Below are 26,588 nucleotides of genomic sequence, written 5' to 3'. Positions count from 1 at the left end.
AGCATCCTTGGAAATTGCCCCCACATCTCCTCATTTAGGTGAGAGATGGGCGTGGCATGTTCGGGACCTCTTACTGGTAGTGTCGGGTAAGTTTATTAAAGTGAGGGTCTATAGAAGTGGAGTTGTTGGCTTTAGTAACCAAGGGCATAATGGAAAATTAAAGTGGCCTGGAAAAAAAACACCTGACCCACTTATGTGCTCTTGATGCCAGCCTGCCACCTTCTATTCTCTAACAATCCCACACCGACATGCCACCTTCTTCCCAGTAACACACCCACATCAACAGTCTGTCACTCTCTATCATCTCCTGGCCTCAGGTGGTCCTGTGGGTACGTCAGCCCACGGGGAATCTTGCCTGTGGCATCTATTGACAATCCAACCCTGATAGCAACCAATCAGATTATAGCTATCATCTTCTAGATCTAGAAGGTGCTAGATAAATATGACAAATATAATCTGGTTACTATGGGCAACATCTTCACTTATATAAACCTGCACTTTTGTAAATATAGCTACTTATGGAGTGTGCAGGCAACCTCTAAGCACTGGTAACAAAACAACTGCCTAGGTTTGTGTAATGGTAGCACAATCCTGACCTTACACAAAATGTGTATATTGCACCTACTGTATAAGTAGAAAACAGACATTACAGTATGTTAAGAAATGTATATTGAATTACAGACATCCTCCCAATATTACGGTATTGACCTTTAGATTTGTAACTGATGAAGAATGTTTTTTTTATTGCTAAAGGACTTGTATTTTATCTATCATGTATGTTTTGTTGCATTGAATGGCATTGCCTAAAATCCCAATTAATATAAAACATGAACTTCCAATAGTGTAACCTCAAAGCCTGATATAAGATTGCGGAAGATTTCTGGTAATGTACTACAGTATTTCTATGTTTACATTGTAGGTGGAATCATTTGGTCGCATTCTGCAGTTCAGGAATACTCAGTTAGAAGATGCCGGGGAATACACCTGTGTGGCAACAAATGCAGCCGGAGAAGCCGAACAAAACATTTGGTTAAATGTTTACGGTAAATGAATGCATATAGTTAACAGTGGTATAATAATGATTATTAATAATTCAGACTAGATCGCTCATCTGCAAGGTAGCAGATAACTAAAGTAGATAGCTGCCACCAGACACATAGAACTGTGCACTGCAAGTGAATAGCGAAAATATCCCAGATCACTACCCACCTGAAAACCCAGACGCAATTCACACACCATCAAATGATTTTTCCAGTCTGTGCAAATTGAAGTCTGACCATTCCACAACTCTGCAACAGAGACAGGCTGATCAAGGCCGGCGCTGATGTCACAAGCCCTCCCTTAAAACTCCTGGGCACACCTGTGTATTTTCGGACTCTCCCAGAAAATGGCAGGTGTCCCTCCCCAAATACCTATCAGTCAAATTGTGAGGGGATTGCAATTAGATCCTTTCACTATTGTTGTTATTTTTAATTGTGAATGCTTGTTACAATCCATACGCATGAGCATCCATTCGATAACTGAATGGACTAAAAATTCACACCTCGGCGATCCACTCTGAATAACCCCCATGGTGCAATCAGTGAAGAGGCAAAGTCATATACTGTTATATAATATAAGGAGAAAAGACAACAAATATGCAAAGGAGCATAAATCAGGAATGAAAATAAGGTGCTAAAGATTGTTTGAGGGAGGGGGCCATACATCAGTATCTTAGTTAGGGCCCCATGAGATTTAAATCCACGTTCCTCTTCAGCGCACATGTAGCAGACGTTCACATGCTCTGATTAATCAGTGCACCTTGGCGGGTCAGTGCATGGCTGCCATGACTAGAACTTACCCTTACTGGGTAAATAATAGCTATTTAGATTATGGGTACTTATGTAGTATCTGGGCGTCCGATTTAGAAATCGGATCGGATCGCATCGCATCGCATGCGACCAAATCGTATGCGATGCGATGGTCAAGATTTTTCCATAGGATTCAATGTTAAAATGGTCTGAGTCCATTTTAACATAGAATTCAATGGGAAAAAGGGGTCCTTTTCCTTTCCCCACTATCCAAGTGGGCATGGAGTTGGATATAAACCTGTGGCGAGCGTAGCGAGCCACCGAGCCCGAAGCGTGGCGAGCGTAGCGAGCCCCGCGAGGGGACACAGAATACTTTTTAAGAAATATGCGTCCCCTCGCGGGGCTCGCTTCGCTCGCCACGCTTCGGGCTCGGTGGCTCGCTGCGCTCGCCATGCTATATAAAATCAACTCTATGCCCACTTGGATAGTGGGGAAATGAACAGGACCTTCTTAACATTGAATCCTATGCAAAATCGCATCGAATCGCATCGCATCCGATTGTATGCCTTAAGGTAAGGCATACAATCACAAAATCGGCAGCCCAGATACTACATAAGTACCAGATTATGTAATAATATTTTAAAAAGTCATCATGTTTAGGGACATTTTTTAAACAAAATAGTGTAATGGTTTAAAAAAACTTTATTATATTTACATACTATATAAAGGACAAAAAATCAGTGCGCTAAATTAATATCAAAGGAACCTTGAAGGAACACACAGTCCCAAAAGTAGTTGTAGGAGATATCCAATCCTCCTTGGGATAAAGCTGGAAAAGCACTTGGGAGATTCGGCCCGGCAGCTCCGTTTTCCGAAGTTACACCTGTATCCACCAGGTAATGGATTTGTAAAAGTACAGAAATGGGAACTCGATAGTGCATGAATAGTTTTTGTAAAAGTTTATTCCAACATGAAACATACAGGCAGAGGTATAAATTGACATACCAACGCTGGCGATTCTTAATCACTGCAGTCAAAGAGCATGAATTCGGTGCAATGCACCTTAAGTTGGAGCCGGTTACACTCTGTCCTCAGCTACACGACAGTGGTGGGGATCTCAACACTAGGCTATGGGCTAGATTCTCTAAGCTTCAAAAGTGATAAAATGGAGAGTGATAAACAGCCAGCCAATCAGCTCCTACCTGCCATGTCACAGACTGTGTTTGCAAAATGTCAAACAGGAGCTAGTTGGTTGGCTCTCCATTTTATCACTTTTGAAGCTTAGAGAATCTGGCCCTATGGCCCTACGTGTTTCGTATCAAAGTCAAAGTGCTGTCAAGTGTTCTAATGATTGTTGTGTCCATTTTGTTTAGAGTGTTCTCTAAATTCTTTATGTCATGTGGGCAGGGGCATCATAGCAAGTGCTTTTTCTGATCGCTGTTTGAAAAATATGGGGAGATGGGCGGTGGCGGGGAGGGGGGGGGGGGGGGTTGCACTGGCAATGTTTTTTTCTGCCAAGGTCTACCTTGAAGAAATTTCCTGAAGCAAACAATCTGTTTCTGTCAATTATCTAGTATAATTTTTTGAAATTACAGGTGCTGCTTTGGGCAGTAACTTTGTCAACTTGGCCAACTTTATCTCTATTCAATGCGTGATACATCCTGCCCTTGGAGTTTTGCCATATTCAGAACAAAGAATGCTCCATTCATTCAAGTTAAGCACATCAATTGCAATGGAGTATATGGAAAAAAAAACACACACAATTTGAAGCATTTGCTTAACATGCAATAAAACTAGAATTTGAACTTTTAAATATTAGACCAGTGGGTACCTACATTTAAAGCTCACATTTGCTTAGGGAATTAAAGTAATTGTAGAAAGTTAATAAATAATTAATACAATATAAAAACTACAAATAATTTCTGTTATAAGTAAGACACATAGGGCCAGATGCACCAAGCTTCAGAAAGTGATACAGTGAAGAGGGATTAACAACCAGCCAACTGCCATTTCCAAACTCAGCCTGTAACATGGCAGTTGAAAGCTGATTGGCAGGTAGATTATCACTCTCCACTTCATGACCTTTTGAAGCTTGGTGCCTATAGCCCCAATCAGCTCTTAACTGTCAAGTTACAGACTGGGTTTAAAAAAAGACAGTTAGGAGCTGACTGGCTGGTGTGTTATCACTGGCCACTTAATCACTTCACCAGGCTTAATAAATCTGCCCGCTAGTCTCCTCATAGTATACTAGGTGACCATACACTACTGCAATGTCTCGCAGCAGTGTATGGCCATCCGATCCCCCTTGAGCCATCCGGGATGTATGGCATTTATCGCATGAGGTCCTTTCACATGCGATGCATGTATCGCATGCGACCCCTTTCCCCGCTGCCGGGAGGGGGTCCGAGTTGCGCACGGGACCTCGCATCAGACCTAATGGGATGTGGTACACATCTGATTTGGGCCAATCCTTCGGAATCAGGTGAAATCTGCCCAAATGGGACTAGTGTAATGAGGGTATTAAGAGATGGTGTTATATCACAATTTGTTATACTAATAAATGCGCATACTTCAGTCATTATATGTCATTGTCATTCAATTTTAGCCATAGTAGCATTACTATAGTAGCATTAGTAGCATTAGACTACATCAGGAGTCCTCAAACTATTTTGTTCTGGGACTCCATTAGACAGTAAAAATAATTATACTACCCCAGCAAATGACACCAGAAGGCCATCACATCACATGTGTAGTCAGCTGATAGCACATACTGTACATGGCAGCATTGTGGAGGCACAACATGATGGGAGGAGTCCAAAATAACAGACAATCCAATAGATTTTTCAGACTCCTTTAATCACTGACTGAGATTAGAAAAGTCATTGGCCCGATGGTCAGAAACATGGAGTCGCGACCTCATACTGAGAATGTTGGGACCCCCTTTGGGGTCAGGACCCACAGTTTGAGAACCGCTGGACTACATGTTACAAATAATGTTTGTTCATATTATCAACAGAACTTTTATATTATGCTCCTTGTGTACATATTGTAGGCTTCTGCTACTGGCCTAATTGATTTTCAAATTTACATCGACAGAGCCTCCGAAAATAGAGAATTCGGGTGAAGTTCTTTATGAAACAGTACTTGCCAATCACCCTGTTATACTTGAATGTAAAGTATCAGGCAACCCTCATCCTGGTAAGTAAAGAATAAACACTTAGGGGTAAATGTATTACCAATTGTGATTAAACACACTGAGTACTGCTGGGATAGTTAAGAGTGGTTCAAGTCCAAACACACAAATTTACTAGATATCTTGTTTCATAAAATTGTGTTTTTCAATGGTCCATGCAATTGTATTTAGTCATCTACGAATATAATTGTGTTAGAAATCCATAGATCTGCCAGCGAGCTGTGTGTTACACGTACTATACAGATCAGTGTGGCATTATATAAAAATTAACATTAATAGATTGTAAGCTCCTCCGAGCAGGGCCCTCTTCCCTCCTGTTGTAAAAGCTCACTTCTCTTCACATTTCACTCACAGCTCTCTTATACTCAAACACTCAGTAACCATCTTCGTCTGCATACTCATCTCCAACATTGGCCTCAAGCCTCTAGTTGTATCAGGGACGTGCAGTCAGGGGAGGCAGGGGAGGCAGTGCCTCCCCTGTCATTAATGAGCAAAATGATACAAAACAAATACTTATGACACATATTATTTGTCATAAGTGTATGCTTTTTATTATTATACATTTTTACCTCCCCCCCTTTTTTTTACTGGCATAGGAGGCACCGAGAGCGGTGCCTCCTGCTGCCAATGTTATGGGTCCAAAACAGGGGGCGGGCAGCGGGCGGATCCGAGCGCCGGGCTGTAAAAGCCCATTCAAAAAAGCTGTAGAAACGGCACCTGTAGAGGTGCCTCAGTGACAGGGACGTGCTTTCTGCGTATATGAAAGTACGCCCCTGTCGCTGAGGCAGATGTGATTGGGCAATCAAATCTGCCTCAGTGACAGGGGCGTGCTTTCATATACGCAGAAAGCACGTCCATGGCTGTCACTGAGGCACCTCTACAGGTGCCGTTTCTACAGACATTAGTCATGTCACCTGCTCCCCATTCAGCGGAGGGGACAGAGCCGGAGACAAGGGGAGCGAGCGCAGCAGCCTCAGCCGGTTTTTAGGGTGGACTGTGGTGCAAGTAAGGGGGTACGCCGTACCACCCCGCATCCCCTCCTGGCGGTGCTGAGAGAAGGAGAGCGGAAAGCACTGCCGCACCTTATCCCACCCCGCCGGTGTCTTCACCGCTGCGCTGAATTCCCGCTGAGACTAGGAGAGCGGAGCACACAGGCAGCACTGGAAGGCTGACTGCACTGTAGTAGCTCGGCAGCCAAGCCCAGTCAGTGCCTCCATGGTGTCCTCTCTCAATAATGGGAGGTCGCACAGGTACGAGATTCAAACTGTCCCCGTCTCCTGGAGACGCAAAAGTGCCGGAGCAAGGCTGGAGCAGCATGGAGCATCACATCTCAGCGCAGGGCGCAGGCATGGAGCACAGCATATTAGGGCCTGGAGCGAACCGAGCGACCAGCGGTGCCCGGCTTCCTTACATGTGCCTGATGACTGCCAGCTCCACCTCCTACCATGGGCCCCGCAGCGAGAGAGCTCTGCAGTTGAAGAATGCTGCTTCATGATCCTCCAGCCACATATAAAGCCCAAACAAGTAAGTAAAAACTGCATGGCCTCATTATGTGTGTGGCCTCATGATCTCCAAATATATGTGTTTGTGGGGTTAGGGGGTAGATGATAATGATTTTTATAGAGCATTAAAGGGGTGTGTGGGAGGCATTTCTGTATATAAGTGATTTGGGGGACGTAATTGGCATAAGGAGTGTGTGGGGGTTGGTAGCTATATTGTGTATATATAATGGGGGTGTGGGTGTGTGTGTGTAAGGGGGGATGTGATAGGTTGATAGTGTGTGTATACACGTGTCACACATACACACACATCCCAACTGAACTTTATATGAGTCTACGTTAGATTTCCCATTACATCCCAATTATTCCCCTTTACTCATAAGTGGCGAGGTGCTACAAATGCTTTTAATTCTGCTTGTCCTGAATGGGGATCTGTATGCTTGGCCATTTTACTGTTCCCAGTGCCAATTTCATGCATTTGCCTCCCAGGGTAAAAGTTGCCAGCCAGCCCCTGACTAAGTGTCTGGCAGACAGCAGCCCCTAAATTGAGCAGTAAGGGCCTTTATTATATTTGACATACATTGTGTAATTAGCGGCCCCACTGGCCTGCTTTGCCCAGGGGCCCATAATGTTGTTAAGATGGTCCTGGGTGCACAGCAGGGACAGCAGACTGCCTCAATGTACCCCTTAAAGCAGACAGTGACAGTCTTTTCCACATTGTCACTAGCATGCTCAGTCAGTCTACACCCATATTGCTAATTAGAATTCCTGCTGACAGTCACCCCTGTCAGCCTGCCAGGATTCCATCCATGCCACCTCCTTGCTATCTGTCATAGTGGCCACCAGGCTCTGCTATTTAGTAATTTGCACTTGTAGCAGCCGTTCTGTGCCCGGGCATCGCCCATGTGCTGCCTATGGGCTGCACTAGACTTGGCGGGGCTGGCTCAGGGTATGTGCTGGGAGACCCTATAGGATAGCATATCTGTGACACCATGGGGCCTAATTATTTGTGGGGAGCGCCGGATCTGGGTTGCTTCTGCACTGACAGGCAGGAGCCGCTCTGTCGGTCTCTGCTGCTTATGCAGGCGGCAGCTCTCACACCTGCCTGTCAGCGCTGAAGCAACCCGGACTCAGCGCTCCCAACAGAGCCCATTGGCGCTGGGTCCAAGCAAGCCAGTGCCTCACCATCCACTAACCTCACCGCACGTCCCTGAGTTGTATGTTGATTGAGTCCTCACTACTTAAATTTAAGCTGTAGTGTGTATTGTACTGTGGCGCTCTTTATTTGTACTCTATTTTTGTTATTTATTCAACATTATGCAAAACACTTGTGGCGCCTTATAAATAAAATAATAATAATAATAATAATAATAATAATAATAATAATAATAATAATAATAAACATGTCTTAAAGTGTCATTGGGGGAGATTCTCTAATCTAAAAATGCAGTAAAAACCCCGTTATCGGGTTTTTACCGCATTTTGGGATGCTCTAAGCATCCCCCGCCGGCTTATCGCGTCAGGGGGCATCGCCAGAAAAATCTGGCGATGCCCCATAGAAGCCTATGGGCTTCTAACGCGACCCATTGCCGCCCCGCACCGACTGCCACCCCGCATGTGCTGCACGGACCTGGGACCTCCTCCTCCCTACACTATGATCCTCTTCCAGGTGCAGGGAGGAGGAGAGCCCGACGCAGCAGCAGCGGCGCCGGGTAAGGCTGGGAGGGGAGAGCCGGTGGGAGCTGCAGGGTCCCGGTGGGACCCGCTGTCTCTCACCGCAAAGGACAGCTCTTAATGCAAGAGCTGTCCTTTGCCATAATCATTGCATATGTTAGAGCATATGCGATAATTATGTAGGCGATCTGCGGCGATAAGGGGGCGCGGATGTTAGAGCTTCCCCCCATTATCTTTTTTACCTAATATTTCTTATTTTTTTGTGTTTTTTTACAGTTGTAACTTGGTCAAAGGATAACCACCCTGTCATAGCAATTGGTGGAGATATGTTGTCAAATCATGGAACAATATATCAGATAACAAGTGCTCAGATATTTGATGCAGGTGTTTATAAATGCGTAGCAAGTAGCATAGCAGGCTCAGCTGAACTTTCTTATATTCTACAGGTGCAGGGTAAGTTTCACATTAATTGGTAAAAATGTATGACACTATTAGTAATATCTGTTTCTTTATACTGTATGTGTAGCTGTATGTTGTACGTGAATGAGTGAAACTGCATCATTGTCATCCACTTTGTTATACAGTATAAGAAGTGTTTGTTATACAGGAAGTAATTACTATACAGGAAGTGCCTCTGCAGCCATGGTTGTTCAGCACGTATACAGCTAGTCAAGATTCATTTCTGCAGTACTTCAGAATTTTTGTGGTGATATAAACACAGTTAACTTTACAATATGCGTTTCATTATATATTATGTGTGAATAATATACTGTATGCTGTGTCAGTGAGTGTTTTTTTTTTTTAGCTTACTTACATAATTACATCTATTTAATTAGAGCTTAATTTTTAGAATAATCAAAACAAAGATAGTATGCAATATACCTAGGGCCTGATTCTGGTTCACTCACTCTGCACATGTTACATCTGCCACACCTACAGTGCACATTGTTTTGTCCATTAGAGAGAGAATTTTCCCCTAGTTTGAACTAGGAAACACTTTGTGGCCAATAAGATCTCTATATCATCACAACCATCCAATGCAGTAGACCTGTGTGCTACAGATTAAGAAGTGACTTGACGATCCTTTATTTTATTTTTCGTTAACTTTTGTGCTAAAACTGTAGTAGCTGATGTGCCAGTGCAAGTCCTTAACATCTATATAATTGTATTTGATACATTTTCTTACAGTTCCTCCATTTATTTTTGGTACAAATGATCCTGTTACTGTGATAATCAACAATCCTGTACGACTGGAATGTGAAGCCACAGGGTTCCCAACTCCCGGATTAACATGGTTAAAAAATGGCAGCCCAGTCTCCAGTATCCGTGGTGGAATTCAGGTATTGTGGCAATAACAATGAAAACTGGGGAAGTGGTTCAGAGCTACATGCAAAGTGGCCCGTAATGCATGCTAAAATTAGCTGATTGCAATTTATATTAAGAGTGTGTTGCATCTGGGTGACTGCACCATCCGCCCCGTCCCCATGCTGTACATCAGTTTTTGAGACCAACCATTACCATTAACAGGATGGATTTGCTCCAGTTCTGTCCTAAGTCTGTCTGAAATTACTGGAGCTTAAAATATGCTTGTCCACCTCTCAGCAGGTGGCAATTCTGTGTACATGCCTACAGTCAGATTGCAACGTGTCCTGCAGTTCCATCCCCTTTTGACTGCAAGTAGAGATCTGACTGACTTCCATGATATTCTGGATAGCCACAAAAATTCACATAGCTCTAATTGTTAATGGTACATGCCCTTGGATGGATCGGATGCACATTGCAAACAATCGTACATTTGGCCAATGTGTGTGGCTCTTTATTAGGCTCTTTACAGTATTCGCACTTCCAAGGAAGTGCGCAATGCAATAATAGGTGTAGCTAATATATATTTATATATGGCAACAGTCTGTTATATTACTGGGCAGTGGGGGATTTTGGGTGCGGGGAGCACTAAGGCTTTCCCCGGTAATTTTTTGGAATTTGTTTTATTTTTAAAGAGCCAGTTACAGCCAGTTACACAGCAGCTGCTGCAGCCGGAGGAGGCTGAGAAGCTCCGCATTTCTTGTGCTCTGGGGATTCTGCGCTGTCCCTGTGCCATGCTAGTTGATTGAGTGTATGACCGGTCCCACGCGTCGCTTCCCCATCTCAGATATTAAGTGCATGTGCTAAATATCTAGTCAGAACGCTGAGGCTAGATCGCTTAGCACTCATCGCCTAAAGTGTATGCCCCCTAAGTCTACTGATTCCTACAGTGGTTGATGGAACACAAACCACACAATAAAAGTATTTCTAGATAATTGGGTTCATTTTGTGATGGGAGTAGAAGCACTGCCAACATCACCTGCACTGTCAATGTACCAACACTGCCTGTCCTCCCCCCCTGCACTACCAACACCACCTGACCCCCCCCCCCCCTGCACTACCAATGCCGTCTGACCCTGCCCCCCCCTCTGCACTACCAACACTGCTTCCACCCTGGCAATGCCGACACTGGCAGCCCCCCCGCACTAAAGACACCACCAGCACTCCTGCACTGCCGACAATGCCAGTACCCATGGCACCGTCACAGTGAGCACACTGCTGACATCACTGCATGCCAACACTGCCAAGACTACCAGCACCCCACAGTGAGGACACAGCTGAAATTCCTGTAGTGCCAAAACACCCAGCACTTCTGTACTGCTGATACTACCTATACTGCCAACACTACCGCCACCCCCTAAAACAGCACCTCAATGCAGATGCCCTTTCCAGGAGGTCTGTAGGTCCCGATCCTCCAAGCAACCCATTGGAGAAGCTAGTAGTGGAGGAAGAGGGTGATGTGGGTGACCTCTGGAACATGATGGAGGGCGATGTATCCGGGCGGATGACATGATTAGAGTTAGGCGAGACAGAGAGCTCGTCTGAAAATGTCAGGATGCAAATAAACTCCAAATGTATCCAGTCATTCCCCAGCGTCTATGTGTGAGTATGGTATTATGAAAATGATATTGAAAGAGATTTTATAATAATTACCATTATCTCAGTAGCAGTGCCCTATTATAGCATTCCTCAAAGCCAAAATACCAATACATTTTGATGGGTCGATTCAGATCTGATCGCTCAGGACCGACTTCAGCAAAGGCCCCAATGGGTGGAGAGGTGACGGGCAGGGGGTGGACGCAGGAGACCGCAGTGATATATGGGCGCACCCATACAGATGCTGGGTGTACCCCTGCGAATGCAGGTGTGTCAATGCCTGTTTGGGATTGGTGGCTGAGATCACGTCAGTGCCCACCTCCAATTCGCAGTATAGCAGGCATCAGAAAATCGACTTACTTTTTAGGGCAAAAGCTGGAGAAATCATTCGATGGTGAGCAACCATCAAATAATTTCTCCTCCATGCCTCCACACACGAGTGGATGTAAACGTATCCACTTGCATATTAGTGCGGTGCGACGTTTACATAACATTCACTAACTCTGTTGGTACTGTGCTCTGTGAATCCGTGTGATAAGGACACTTACCACTGATTGCATCTGGCCTCCATGGCACCAATTACATTATTTTGAAGTTGTACAGTCAGAAAACCACTTTTTGGCAACATTGATGTGCAGGGCACATAGTTTTGTCCATTGGGGCAGTATGGATGGTGTAATGGTTAGCATTACTGCCTCACAGCACTGAGGTCATGGGTTCCACCCCCACCATGGCCCTAACTGTGTGGATTTTGTATATTCTCCCCATGTTTGCGTGGGTTTCCTCCAGGTACTCTCACAATCCGAAAATATACTGGTAGGTTAATTGGTTCCCAACAAATTAACCCTAGAATGTTTGTGTGTGTTTGCGTGTACAAGTGGTAGGGAATTTAGATTGTAAGCTCCACTGGGGCAGGGACTGATGTGAATGTTCAAATATTCTCTGTAAAGTGCTGTGTAATATGTGTGCGCTATATAAGAAACTGTTAATAAATAAATGAATTTGTTGGCTATTGCAAACAACCAGAATCACCCCCCATAATGAGTTGTGTCAGTGTGATCAATATAAATACATCATTTGTTTTATATCTGTGTCATAGATTCTTTCAGGTGGCAGAGTTCTCTCATTAACTAATGCACAGGTTGGCGATTCAGGGAAATATACATGTGTGGCAGTTAATGCTGCTGGAGAACAGCAAAAGGATTTTGACTTATCTGTGTATGGTGAGTTGTATAAATATATAATGTATATATAACTGATGCACTGGATGTTTTACACATACAGAGCTAGTTTAGGAGTGGGCATCACAGAATTGAGGGTACTTATGTAGTATCTGGACGCCCGATTATCGCATTGCATCCGACCAAATCGCATGCGATGCGATGCGATGGACCCGATTTTCCATAGGATTCTATGGGAAAAAGGGTCCTTTTCATTTCCCCACTATCCAAACAAGTACATTTACAGAGGAGAAAGTCCTCACAGAACTCTCAAAACTGAAAGTGGATAAATCAATGGGGCCAGATGGGATACATCCAAGGATACTAAAAGAGCTCAAAGGGGAGCTGGTAAAACCAATAACAGAATTATTCAACCAGTCACTACCTACTGGAATAATCCCAGAGGACTGGAAAACAGCGAATGTAGTCCCACTGCACAAAAGTGGAAGCAAAGAAGAGGTAAGCAACTATCGACCAGTGAGCCTTACATCAGTAGTAGGGAAATTGATGGAAACACTCTTAAAAGAAAGAGTTGTAGAATATCTCAAAACCAGCAATTTACAGGATCCAAAACAGCATGGGTTTACTGGGGGAAGATCATGTCAAACAAATCTTATTGACTTTTTTGACTGGGTGACTAAAGTAATAGATCAAGGTGGGGCTGTAGATGTAGCTTATCTAGACTTTAGTAAGGCTTTTGACACTGTCCCACATCGCAGACTGTTAAATAAACTTGAAAGCTTGGGATTGGATTCTAAGATAGTTGAATGGATAAGAGCATGGTTGCAGGACAGAAAACAGAGAGTTGTAGTAAACGGAGTACAGTCAAAGGAGGGAAAGGTTACAAGTGGAGTACCCCAGGGATCTGTACTTGGACCAGTGCTTTTTAATATCTTTATTGGTGATATTGCAAATGGAATTGAGGGTAAAATGTGCCTTTTTGCAGATGACACAAAGGTATGCAACAGGGTAGACACACCAGGAGGGGTAAAACAAATGATTGATGATCTAGGTAGATTAGAGGAATGGTCAAGAGCATGGCAACTACAGTTTAATGCCAAAAAATGCAAAATCATGCACTTGGGTTGCAAAAATCCAAAGACTAAATATAGTATAAATGGCACTATAATGGAAACTACTGAGGAAGAGAGGGATCTAGGTGTCACTATTTCAGGGGACTTAAAGGCAGGTAGGCAATGTAACAAAGCAATGAAGAAGGCAAGTCAGATTAGGGAGATTAGGGTTGCATAGGGAGAGGTATCAGCAGTAGAAAGAAATAAGTAATAATGCCACTGTATAGGTCATTGGTACGACCTCATCTAGAGTATTGTGTTCAGTTCTGGAGGCCATATCTCCAGATGGATATAAATACATTAGAGACTGTACAAAGAAGGGCAACTAAAATGGTGCATGGCCTACATCACAAAACGTACCAGGAAAGACTAAAAGATCTTAATATGTATACTTTAGAGCAGAGAAGGGAAAGGGGGGACATGATAGAAACTTTCAAATATATCAAGGGTTTTAACAAGGTACAGGTGGGAGACATTCTTCACAGGAAGAGGAGCAGCAGAACACGAGGAAATGCACTGAAACTAGAGGGAGGAAGATTCAGGGGAAATTTGAGGAAGAATTACTTCACAGAAAGAGTAGTAGATAAGTGGAATAGCCTCCCATCAGAGGTGGTAGAGGCAAATACAGTAGTACAATTTAAACATGCTTGGGATAGGTATATTGATATCCTTACAAAAAAATAAGGATCAAATATGGTTTGAGGTAACATGTTTAAAAAAGGGGCAGACTAGATGGGCCAAGTGGTTCTTATCTGCCGTCAAATTCTATGTTTCTATATCCAACTACGCATGGAGTTGGATATAAACCTGTGGCGAGCGTAGCGAGCCACCGAGCCCAAAGCGTGGCGAGCGCAGCGAGCCCCGAGAGGGGACGCGAATTTGTTAAAAAGTATTCCGCATCCCCTTGCGGGGCTCGCTGCGCTCGCCACGCTTCGGGCTTGGTGGCTCGCTACGCTCGCCACAGGTTTATATCCAACTCCATGCGTAATTGGATAGTGGGGAAATGAAAAGGACCCTTTTTCCCATAGAATCCTATGTTAAAATGGACTCAGTCCATTTTAACATTGAATCCTATGGAAAAATCGGGTCCATCGCATCGCATGCGATTTGGTCGCATGCGATGTGATGCGATGGACCCGATTTTTTAATCGGGCGTCCAGATACTACATAAGTACCGAATTGAGATTGTTTCAATACAGGGCTCCAGAAATAAGTTTATTTCCATAACTATTATTTGTATTGCAATTAATATCCTTTATCAGGTGCCACATTGGGCCATCAGCACTGTACAGCACAGTTATTGCAAAAGTACAGGGCAAACTTAACAGGACATGTTCTTCCATTATGGGCTGTACAGCTGGCCATACATCAGGATGATCTGCATATGACCTGATCATATGCAGGTCATGGACTGATCGAACGAGCCAACGTATGTGCTTAAAAGCACATACAATCGCTTGTTCGATCAAACATGCAGCACGTCAGATCAGAGGACCGACCATTCGATGGGAGTGAGCATCGTGTGATCGTATGCACATAATCTGTCGTGCGACCAGTTGAGATTGGACTGTTGGGTCCAATCTCTTTCTGGTGTATGGGGGCCTTTAGGTCAGTTTCATGGTGTTTCTAAGGACATTAAAGGACAGCTGCAGAAGAGGACATTAAACACAACTAATGGAGTACTCACAGCGGTTTTAAAACTGTGGGCCCTGACCCCAAAGTGGTCCTGATCTTCTCAGGATGGGGTCGCGGCTCCTTGTCGCTGCCCATCAGGCAGATGACTTTTCTAATCTCAGTCAGTTATTCAAGGAATCTGGAAAGTCTGTTGTCTGTTATTTTAGACTCCTTACATAATTTTTTACCACCACAATGCTGCCATGTACAGTATGTGCTGTCTGCTGACTACACATGTGATGTGATGACCTTCTGCAGTAACTTGCTGGGGTCATGTCATTATTTTTATTGTCTGTTGGGGTCCCAGAGCAAAATAGATTGAGGACCCCTGTAGTACTGTATAGTATTGGTTATCGCCTGCTCACATATAACAATCATACTACAGTAAGTTAGCTGATTTATACAAGAACATAATAAATTGACTTCCTGTGGATCTTGGTACCAGAGAGGGCTGCATATTTCATCATTATTGGGCCACTTACCATAGGAATTCTGAATTGACATAGATCAGCTATTGCATTAACATAGTTATTCCTGTCCAATGAAAAGAGCCTGTCTTCTAACCATTTGTAACCGCTGTATTTCTATTGAATGTAGTACCCCCAAACATCATGGGAGAAGAACAAAATGTATCCATCTTACTAAGCGACACACTGGTGTTGAAGTGTGAAAGCAATGCAATACCCCCTCCCGCACTGACCTGGTTCAAAGACTGGACACCACTGGTAAACAGATCACGTCTCTTGATTTTGGACAATGGAAGCATTCTACAGGTAAGTCACTTACATATTTATTTCAGACCGTCATCATATGAGGAAAGACAGGGTTTAAAGTTTGTGTAAATATTATAGGCTCTTTCTGAGTCATGGAAAACATCGCTTCTGAATAATATGTAATAAATGTTTAATGTTCAAGCATCATCTCATAATTGGTCATCCTACCTATACATAGATTGTATAAGTGTAGTAAATTTCTCTACTATGGTGCCACCATCCCTTGATGTGATGCCAGTGTGGCAGGGTCAGCATACTTCCACATTAGGGTAATGTGGAAGATCCAGTCCAGGATTTGGAACCGCAGCAGCAGGGCTAGGGAGATCAAACACGGGTTTTCCTAGGATGTATTGAGAATATAGCAATTCTTAGTACTATTGCTTATTTTCAAATTTACCGCCAATTTACCACCATATAGTAGTAAAAAATCAAGTCTCAAATCATAAGTCTAAAATATATCATTGTTGGCAACATCAGCTTGTTACTGCGCTGTGCTCCACATGATTTTGGGTTTCAGTGATTTTGCATCCACCCATTTACTGTATACTGTATGAACAAAACAGAAAACTTGACGAATAATTGCATTCATACTATATATACATACAGATGTACATATATTACTCTGCTGCCTTTACAAAGGAAAGTATGTGAACCCTTTGGAATTTCTTGGATTTCTGCCTAAATTGTTCATAAAATGTGATCTGGTCTTCAACTAACAATAGACATACACCACCTGCTTACACAAGGTTGATGTCTTTACCGAACGCACCTTGTAGACATTTACATTGAAGAGATGAAATGTATGTGAACCTTTGGATTTATGAACTGGTTGGCCCTCCTGTGGCATCAATAACCTCATTCCTACATATCCTACAGCCATGGATCAGACCTGTATACTGTAGATGTCCAGTGGAATTGTGGACTATTCCTCTCTGCAATACTATTACAGTTCAGCAATAGTCTTGGGCTTTTTGTTTGTATTGGTTCTTCTATTTTTTGTGTAATTTTTTTATTTCATTACTCAACTTGTTAATTATACTATACATCTGTCAGGCCACGAGGCAGCCAAACTGCCCCAAACCATGATTATTCTGTTGGAATTAGGTTTTGTGGTACTTGTGTAAAATCTGGGCGCCAGATTTTTTTATTGGGTCGGAAAAATCGGGTCGATCGCATCGCATGCAACCAAATCGCATGCGATGCGATGCGATCGACTTGATTTTTACATTGGATCCAATGTTAAATGGTCCCTGAGACCCGATTTTACATTGGGTCCAATGTTAAATGCCCCCCAGACCCCATTTTTTATTGTATACCCACCCTGTTCAAACCCCCACTATCCAAGTGGGCATGGAGTTGAATTTATATAGTGTGGCGAGCCCGAAGCGTGGCTAGGGGACGCGGAATACATGTTAAGTAATCCGCGTCCCCTCGCGGGGCTCGCTGCGCTCACCACACATCGGGCTTGCCACACTATATAAAATCAACTCCATGCCCATTTGGATAGTGGAGGTATGAACAGGGTGGGTATACAATAAAAAATGGGGTCGGGGGGGCATTTAACATTGGACCCAATGTAAAATCGGGTCTCAGGGACCATTTAACATTGGATCCAATGTAAAAATCGGGTCGATCGCATCGCATCGCATGCGATTTGGTTGCATGCGATGCGATGCGATGCGATCAACCCGATTTTTCCGAAAAAATCGGGTCCATCGCATCTGATTGTATGCCTTAAGTTAAGGCATATAATAAAAAAAACGGGCGCCCAGTTATTACACACAAGTACTGGAATTAATGCTGCTGTGTTGTGTTTATTACTTTCTATACATTGGGGCATATTTAATTACCTGCACTGATTACTGCATGGGTAAAGCTGTGGGTTTAACACCCAGAGCTATTCAGATAATTTTCGCTATACATGTGCCATATCCTGAGCGGTTTCCCACCCGCTAACCCATAGATTCCACAAAATCTATGAGTTTCCATGAATGCCAAATCTCAAATGATGCATTATAAGGTATACAGTTTATGAGGTTGTGAGAAAATAATCTGCATTAAGGAGGTCATTCTAATCACTACGCTCCCCTGGGCGGTCACAGTGCAATAGAAACAGACTGTCCAGAGCTGATGTCACATGACTTCCCTTCAAACGCCTGGGCATGTCTGCATTTTCCCTGACACTCCCACAAACACCAGCTTTTGGTCAATCAACTTTGGTACGATCATCGATAAAAAAAATAGAAGTATTTTATTGCAGGATGGCATCGTGCATGCATACTATGAGCCGTACGCAAGCACATTCTATCGATTATCTACCGGCATGAAAATTTGCAGCCTTGTGATCAGGACTGAATAACCCCCATACTGCCTTCTTTGAATATAACCATCTGTTGTTTTTAGTCTTTCATGTGCATTTCACCTAAAGTGCCACTGTTATAAAAGATTACTGCCTCGTTCTAGTAGGATGGTTTGATCACGCACCTGAAAAAATAGTTTATAATTAATAAGATATTGAGTCAATTTTGTAATGATATTATTAATGATTTGTAAATACATTAGGTTTATTTTTCAGATTGAGGGTGTTCAGGTGAAAGACACTGGGCGGTATTCTTGTAAGGCTGTTAACATTGCTGGAAAAACTGAAAAAAACTTCAACGTCAATGTAGTAGGTATGTATTATTCAATGTTTATTTTCATTTTTTAAGCATGAAATAAATCATTACTCGTTTTATCATGAATTAGCAAAACTTGTATAGCATTAACCCAAAGAATATAACACAGATAATATATACTTTAAAAGAGTAGAGGTTCTCAAGCTTTTTTGCTGGGAGCCCATTAGTCAATTACAGGACCCATTAATTTACCACAGAAAGTCCTCCCATATGTGGTCTGCAGACAGCAAATGCACAGTACTGTATCATTGCAGAGGCACAAAACAAGTCTGTCCCCCCTCCGCAGACACATACCATAAAGACCATGCTCAGTGCTCCCCTCCTTCACCCTCATACTCCCCTGCTACAGCTCAGAAGCCCCAGGCTGTGGAGCAGAGGCAGATTTTCCATAAGCAACCTAGGTGCCTGCCTAAGGCCCAGCAGGTCCCAAGGGCCCCTATAAAGATATCCTGGCCATCCAGGAAATGCCGATGTTCACACAACTGAGGCATTTATCGGTAGACTTTGCACGCGCCACGTTACTCTAGCGATGCCACCTGTGTTCATTAGTACAAATATAGTGCCATGGATTGTTTTTTGGGAGGAGGCCCCAAACTGACATCTTGCCTACGGCCACACGAGGTCTAAATCCACCTCTGCTGGGCAAAATATTGACAATTTCATTGTTGTCACTAACAACTTTACACCAACAGAGAGGAGAGCTCTGATTTAATAGTGCTAATGTGCTGACTTATTTCTATTCATGCACCAAATTCTTTAAGGTGATTCCAGAAAGACAACAGGCCAGATGCACTAAGCTTTAAAAGTGATAAAATAGAGAGTGATAAGTAACCAACCAATCAGCTCCTTCCTGACATTTTTCAAACACAGTCTGTGTCATGACAGGTAGGAGCTGATTGGTTGGCTGTATTTGAAGCTTGGTACATCTGGCCCAAAGTCCCTGACACAACATTAAGCTAAATCACATGTGTTTCACAGTATTGGGGTGATATATTTCTTAAATTGTGGCAAAACATTTTTTTCTCTCTGTAACGTGGCACAATATTTTTTCTATTTGGCAGAAATGAAAAGGCATCCAAAATATTATAAAAGCCATTTGGCACAGGAATCAGACATTGAGTTTATAATGCGGTTACTTTTGCATCGACTAGACAAATCTAACTGGCGATTTTATTGTTCCTCAAAAGTAAAAATGTGTTATTCCTGCATGTTTTCAACTACTGTGTCTAGCTGTCTGTTGTTGTTTTTTGGCCAATCTATTTCTAGGTATCCATCTAGAGTATCTCATGTTTACCATATTTACTGTATTTTAGTTCCTCCCACTATAAAGGGTTCTGCGGATGTATCGGAGGTTACAGTCATTGAAGGAACGCAAATTAGCCTTGTGTGTGATTCAAGTGGCATTCCAGCTCCAACACTGTCCTGGAAAAAGAATGGTTAGTAAATGTCTTACATGGAGTTTCCAATTACCCCAATCTTGACGTGTTTCATGCAAAAATGTTAGTATTTTTCAAAAATGGAATCCCCGGAGCAGCTATAATTGGTGAATTTGGTACCACAGAGTATTCTCTTTGTGGTGAGTGTGATATTTTTCTTACAGACTGGGGCATCGAGAGCCACATTGGGCCCTGGTAATGGCCTAAAACGGGTGCATGGACACACCCCATAAAAATAACAGGATGTATAAAATGAATAATTGCCGCTCCACAATAATCCGCAGGTGGCACCATTCTAATTTGAGGGGCTGGAACATCCATGGAAAAGGATGATTTACACCTCTCTGCTGTTATTTATAACAATGCACAAAAACACAGATGAGTGAGTGTACCCTTCACCAATTTGGTGGATTGTGTACTGAATAAATAAATGGTAATAAGTAAATGGTTGTTGTATTTTTCAGATATTGCACTAGAGCCAGATGATACTGGCCGAGTTCGCTCACATTCTGGAGGACGACATCTGCAGATTGCGGCCATTATGAAATCAGATGCAGGATCATATACTTGCACTGCTTTTACTTCAGCTGGGACTGCAACAAAGACGTACAATGTGAAAGTGTATGGTAAGCTCTAAACAATAATAAAGAGTAATGTTTGGTCCGTTTTTGGGGGGTAGGCACATTGGATACCTATATTTTATTTATGAAATGCAGGAAAATATTTTTAGAGAAAATAATTTCATTTATCAAATATTTTTTATGGAGAAAAAGACTCATGTAATTACTTTATTCTCACAAAAATAGTTCTCCCTATAAGTGATATCTAAATATTTATCTTTGTGGTGGTATTAAAAATCTGTCAATGATATAGTGAGTGTTAAAGGGACAATAGGCACATCACAATATTATACCATTATTATTCCCCCCCCCCCCCCACCCCCCCCCCTTATTTTAACACAGTCATTATTTAGAGATAAAACCATATATTTAAAAAATTTAATAACATTTAACGTTTTTTTTTAAAACAGCAATAGATAAGCTGCATAATAATATGACCAATATTACCTTCCTGTCGTGTAGAATGAGGGTGGAAAACAATAAATTAGTGTTATACCACTACTTAAGAGAGCTCTCTATGGCCAAGGGGAAGAAAGTGATTACTTACATGACAGACAGCAGGCTGTCGGACTCAGCATGGTGGACATTAACGCTGCTACAGCTAGCTGGGAGCAGGGATGCCTGGTGGGCTGCCGCTTTCAGAGAGCAGGAGGGGGCCAGGAAGACTGGTAAGGTTACTCACTATCAGGTGCGCCAGAACGGTTTTATGTTGGGGGGGGGGTTATGAGGCATAACCCCCCCTCCTGTGATATGGCTCATAACAAGACCATAGGTCATTGTGCCTGCTGCTCCATATATCCTATGGAAAGAGAGAATGGTGAGGAGATAGTGACACAGGGAAGAGGTAGAGGGTAAGGCAATGGGTGACAGTGAGAGGGTATTGAGTTTAGCCAGGGAATGGGCAACAAGAGGAAAAATAGGGTGATGCCAGGGGTAAGCAGTGGGTGAAGTAGAGGAGGATAGTAGGAAGCAGTCAGTGACAGGTCGAGAGTGGGAAATGGAGAGGCAGTGGGTGAGTGGGAGAGTTAAAGGGTGATGTAAAGGGGGCAGGGAGAGACAGAGGGTGATGTGGTTGGCAGAGAGAGGCCAAGGTGACGAAATAGGAAGATGTGTCTGAGAGATAGTGGGTGACTGAGGAGGCAGTGGGTGACAGGGCTAAGGAAAGAGTTACACCGAGATAGAGTATGACAGGGAGATAGTGGGTGACTGATGAAGCAGCAGGTGATGTTGGTGGCCAAGAGGGTGAGGGTGATACAGTGAATGTAAGGGTGACACAGTGAGGGTAAGTGGGTGACAAGGAGAGGGTAAGGTTGACATGGCAATAGTGGCTGACACTGAGAGGGAAAGGGTGACACGGTGAGGGAAAGGGTGACACTGAGAGGGTAACAGTGACATGGACATAGTATGAGTGACAAGGAGAAGGTAAGCATGACAATGAGAGGGTAAGGGTGACACGGAGAGGGTAAGGGTGACATGGAGATAGTGGGTGACATGTGGAGGGTAAGGGTGACATGTGGATGGTAAGGGTGACATGGAAAGGGTAAGGGTGACACGGAGAGGGTAAGGGTGACACGGAGAGGATAAGGGGGACAGGGAGATAGTGGGTAACAAGGAGTTGGTAATTGGGACATGGAGATGGTAAGGGTGACACAGAGAGGACAAGGGTGACGGAGAGGAAAGGGGTGACAGGGAGAGAAAAGGGGTGACACTGACAGGTTTCCCACAGCGGCACCGGCGCTATTTACTGGGCGGACTTTACCTCCTGTGTCCTGGGATGACTTTCTCCTGGTGTGGGCTGCAACAACCTCCTCGTGGCCGCACAGGCTGGGTGTCCCTCTGCAGTAGGGATGGCCATCGATCATCGATGTCGAATACTTTTGCCATCGATGGGGGAGAACCAGATGGTTTCCCGCCATCGATGGAACAGCAAAACGATGTTTTGCTTTTTTTTTTTCAAAGTGCCGGGACACTGAGCAAAGCTCCGCCCCCTGACACCCACGAAGCCCCGCCCCCGTGTTTGATTGGCCCACAGGCCAATCAATCAAACACAATGGATGACCATCAATATGTAAAAATATCGATGGTCATCCATTGCATAGTTTAGCACTATCGATGGCCTGTTGCAGAATTGCCATCGATGGCAACCATCGATGGTAATGGCAACGATGGCCATCCCTACTCTGCAGCTCTTATGAGCGTCCGCCTTCTCCTTCCAGAGCTCGTGCTGATGGTTGCTGGAGGCGGAGCTTGGTGACAGCGATCAAAGAGCTGCAGCAGTGCTCTCTGTGTCTGCGCTGCAGCTGCTGCCCTCAGGTCTGATAGCACTGCAGCTGAGCCGACCCTGACAGCACATCTCTGACGGCGCCTTTTTCAAATTTGGGGGGGGGGGGGGCATGCTGCCCCCTTACTCCCCCCCATTCCGACGCCCCTTCTCCCTATTCATATATGGCAGATAGCAGGAGAAGGCAGGATGAGAGCCGCACTAGACCATCGGATACGGAACGCCAGACTGGAAGTTAATGTTCCGGGAGCTTGCTCACACGGGAATTGTCACTGAGTGGCCAGGCAGCAGCAGGTGGCTGCTGCCCATGATGAGTGCCGCCCCTAGTCCCATGCCTCACAGGCCTAGTGATAAATCTGGCCCTGTCCTTGTATTAACATGATGTTACAGTAGCTGCACTCATAAAATTCAATTGTCTGTGTTGCAATACCAATACTGACCACTTGGTGGACTCTTGCATCACACTGCAATATTACAGTTCACAAAATTAATTTATTTGCTCTTTGAATCGAATCTACAGCACTGCACCAATTCAAAGTCAAATGTTTTTTGGATAATAACAAATGTTACTCCTTAACAATATTTCCACTAACAATTCTCCCAGCAAATGTAAAATGATCACTAAGATTCTCTGTAAGGATAGTGTAGTTGCCTCACCTGAATCTTTATCATTAACCTGTATCCAGTTAGTCCCAGTATTTTTGTACCACATGGCCGGTAGTTATTATCATGTTTTAATGGAAGCAAGCCTAGACTGTCTAGTGCTTGGGCTAGCTAAGGAGTTTTGAGACATATGGTGGCACAGTGGCTTGGGTCTGCATTCATCTGCAACCAGTTGCCCTAACTCTGTATAACAGAATGTGTTCTGCATGGAGCAATTGTTTGCAGAAGATACTTTTACAGAGAAGTGGGGTTGTGGATCCGCACAGACTTTAATCATAATTTAGAACATTCTGAAATAAACATCTATTAGACCAATATGATGGGCTACCTTTGTAGATTTTGTGCAGTGATCTCACTGGGATCCGCTGAACAGGCAGATCGTTTGGCTATATAGCTAAATTGACCTCCATGTTCAGAAGACCTAAATCATCATTAATGACGTGTGGGAGCGTGCATCTTTAACAATATTGAGTGTAAACACTAGACGATATATACTCTAGTGTGTGGGGCTTATGAACTACTAGATACTTGGTTCCAGTTAATGTGTACACATATATTCAATTTAAAACATGGACTATACAATGCAATATTCATTCTAAGAAAAGAGTATTAGAGCTGGTGCATATTGGTTATCTATACCAGTGGCAGGCTGAGCTGGGAGACATGGTGCCAACTGCTCCATAGGCAGGTCCAATTTTTCAAAAACAGGATGCCCGAGTCCTAAATCTGCTTCTACCTGATAGCGTAGAATGTGCCTCTGTCTGCCTCCTGGCTGTCAGGGTCAGACTGCAGCTGCTGTACACACAGCAATCAGAATGAGAAGGGGTCGTAAAAGGAGTACAGAACCTTGCTGCAGGTTTCAACCTCGTCCCCCCTCGTACCATCATCAAATATTTAATATTTGATGGTGGTAAACATCAGAATGCCACCATCGAATGGTAAATCCACTACCATCACATTAAAAACATAGGTGGTCAATGGGATGCGATGTCCAATCTGCAGCAGTTAGCTGCATAGCATAACACAAGTAATCCCTGTTCCCTGCAGTCTTCCATTATCACTATGCCTTCTGCAGTCTCTCATTATATCCCTTTCCCCTGCTGTATCTCTCATTATATCCCTTTCCCCTGCGGTCTCTCTCATTATATCCCTTTCCCCTGCGGTCTCTCTCATTATATTCCTTTCCCCTGCTGTATCTCTCATTATATCCCTTTCCCCTGCTGTATCTCTCATTATATCCCTTTCCCCTGCGGTCTCTCTCATTATATCCCTTTCCCCTGCGGTATCTATCATTATATCTCTTTTTCCTGCGGTATCTCTCATTATATCCCTTTCCCCTGCGGTATCTCTCATTATATCCCTTTCCCCTGCGGTCTCTCTCATTATATCCCTTTCCCCTGCGGTCTCTCTCATTATATCCCTTTCCCCTGCGGTATCTCTCATTATATCCATTTCCTCTGTGGACTCTCTCATTATATCCCTTTCCCCTGCGATATTTCTCATTATATCCCTTTCCCCTGCTTTCTCTCATTATATCCCTTTCCCCTGCGGTCTCTCTCATTATATCCCTTTCCCCTGCGGTCTCTCTCATTATATCCCTTTCCCCTGCGGTATCTCTCATTATATCCCTTTCCCCTGCGGTTTCTCTCATTATATCCATTTCCCCTGTGGTATCTCTCATTTTATCCCTTTCCCCTGCGATATTTCTCATTATATCCCTTTCCCCTGCGATATTTCTCATTATATCCCTTTCCCCTGTGGTCTCTCTCATTATATCCCTTTCCCCTGCGGTCTCTCTCATTATATCCCTTTCCCCTGCGGTCTCTCTCATTATATCCCTTTCCCCTGCGGTATCTCTCATTATATCCCTTTCCCTGCGGTTTCTCTCATTATATCCCTTTCCCCTGCGGTATCTCTCATTATATCCCTTTCCCCTGCAGTTTCTCTCATTATATCCCTTTCCCCTGCGGTATCTGTCATTATATCCCTTTCCCCCTGCTGTATCTCTCATTATATCCCTTTCCCCTGCGGTATCTGTCATTATATCCCTTTCCCCTGTGGACTCTCTCATTATATCCCTTTCCCCTGCGGTATCTCTCATTATATCCCTTTCCCTGCGGTTTCTCTCATTATATCCCTTTCCCCTGCGGTTTCTCTCATTATATCCCTTTCCCTGCAGTTTCTCTCATTATATCCCTTTCCCCTGCGGTTTCTCTCATTATATCCCTTTCCCCTGCGGTCTCTCTCATTATATCCCTTTCCCCCTGCTGTATCTCTCATTATATCCCTTTCCCCTGCGGTATCTGTCATTATATCCCTTTGCCCTGCGATATCTCTCATTATATCCCTTTCCCCTGTGGTATCTCTCATTATATCCCTTTCCCCTGCGGTTTATCTCATTATATCCCTTTCCCCTGCGGTTTCTCTCATTATATCCCTTTCCCCTGTGGTCTCTCTCATTATATCCATTTCCCCCTGCTGTATCTCTCATTATATCCCTTTCCCCTGCGGTATCTGTCATTATATCCCTTTCCCCTGTGGACTCTCTCATTATATCCCTTTCCCCTGCGATATCTCTCATTATATCCCTTTCCCCTGCGGACTCTCTCATTATATCTCTTTCCCCTGCGGACTCTCTCATTATATCCCTTTCCCCTGCTTTCTCTCATTATATCCCTTTCCCCTGCGGTCTCTCTCATTATATCCCTTTCCCCCTGCTGTATCTCTCATTATATCCCTTTCCCCTGCGGACTCTCTCATTATATCCCTTTCCCCTGCGGTTTCTCTCATTATATCCCTTTCCCCTGCGGACTCTCTCATTATATCCCTTTCCCCTGCGGTATCTCTCATTATATCCCTTTCCCCTGTGGTCTCTCTCATTATATCCCTTTCCCCTGTGGTCTCTCTCATTATATCCCTTTCCCCTGCGATATCTCTCATTATATCCCTTTCCCCTGCGGTATCTGTCATTATATCCCTTTCCCCTGCGGTCTCTCTCATTATATCCCTTTCCCCTGTGGTATCTGTCATTATATCCCTTTCCCCTGCGGTCTCTCTCA

At 43.8% G+C, this 26,588-nt stretch overlaps 1 protein-coding gene across 1 annotated transcript in view; it reads left to right on the top strand.

Annotated features, from left to right (window-relative positions):
* HMCN1 (hemicentin 1) overlaps positions 1 to 26,588 on the top strand; it is a 362,739-nt gene that overhangs the window by 145,306 nt on the left and 190,845 nt on the right. Inside the window, 9 exon segments of the mRNA XM_083156769.1 lie at positions 920 to 1,043; positions 4,887 to 4,988; positions 8,433 to 8,609; positions 9,345 to 9,496; positions 12,214 to 12,337; positions 15,679 to 15,854; positions 18,430 to 18,526; positions 19,843 to 19,965; positions 20,430 to 20,591. Of these exon segments, the coding sequence (XP_083012895.1) occupies positions 920 to 1,043; positions 4,887 to 4,988; positions 8,433 to 8,609; positions 9,345 to 9,496; positions 12,214 to 12,337; positions 15,679 to 15,854; positions 18,430 to 18,526; positions 19,843 to 19,965; positions 20,430 to 20,591 (1,237 nt within the window).

This window comes from Crinia signifera, chromosome 8 (assembly GCF_055691185.1).
Source record: "Crinia signifera chromosome 8, ASM5569118v1, whole genome shotgun sequence".
In the NCBI taxonomy this organism is placed as follows: Eukaryota; Metazoa; Chordata; class Amphibia; order Anura; family Myobatrachidae; genus Crinia; species Crinia signifera.
The sequence above is the reverse complement of the archived record's forward strand: the minus strand, read 5'-3'. Positions and strand labels throughout refer to the sequence as shown.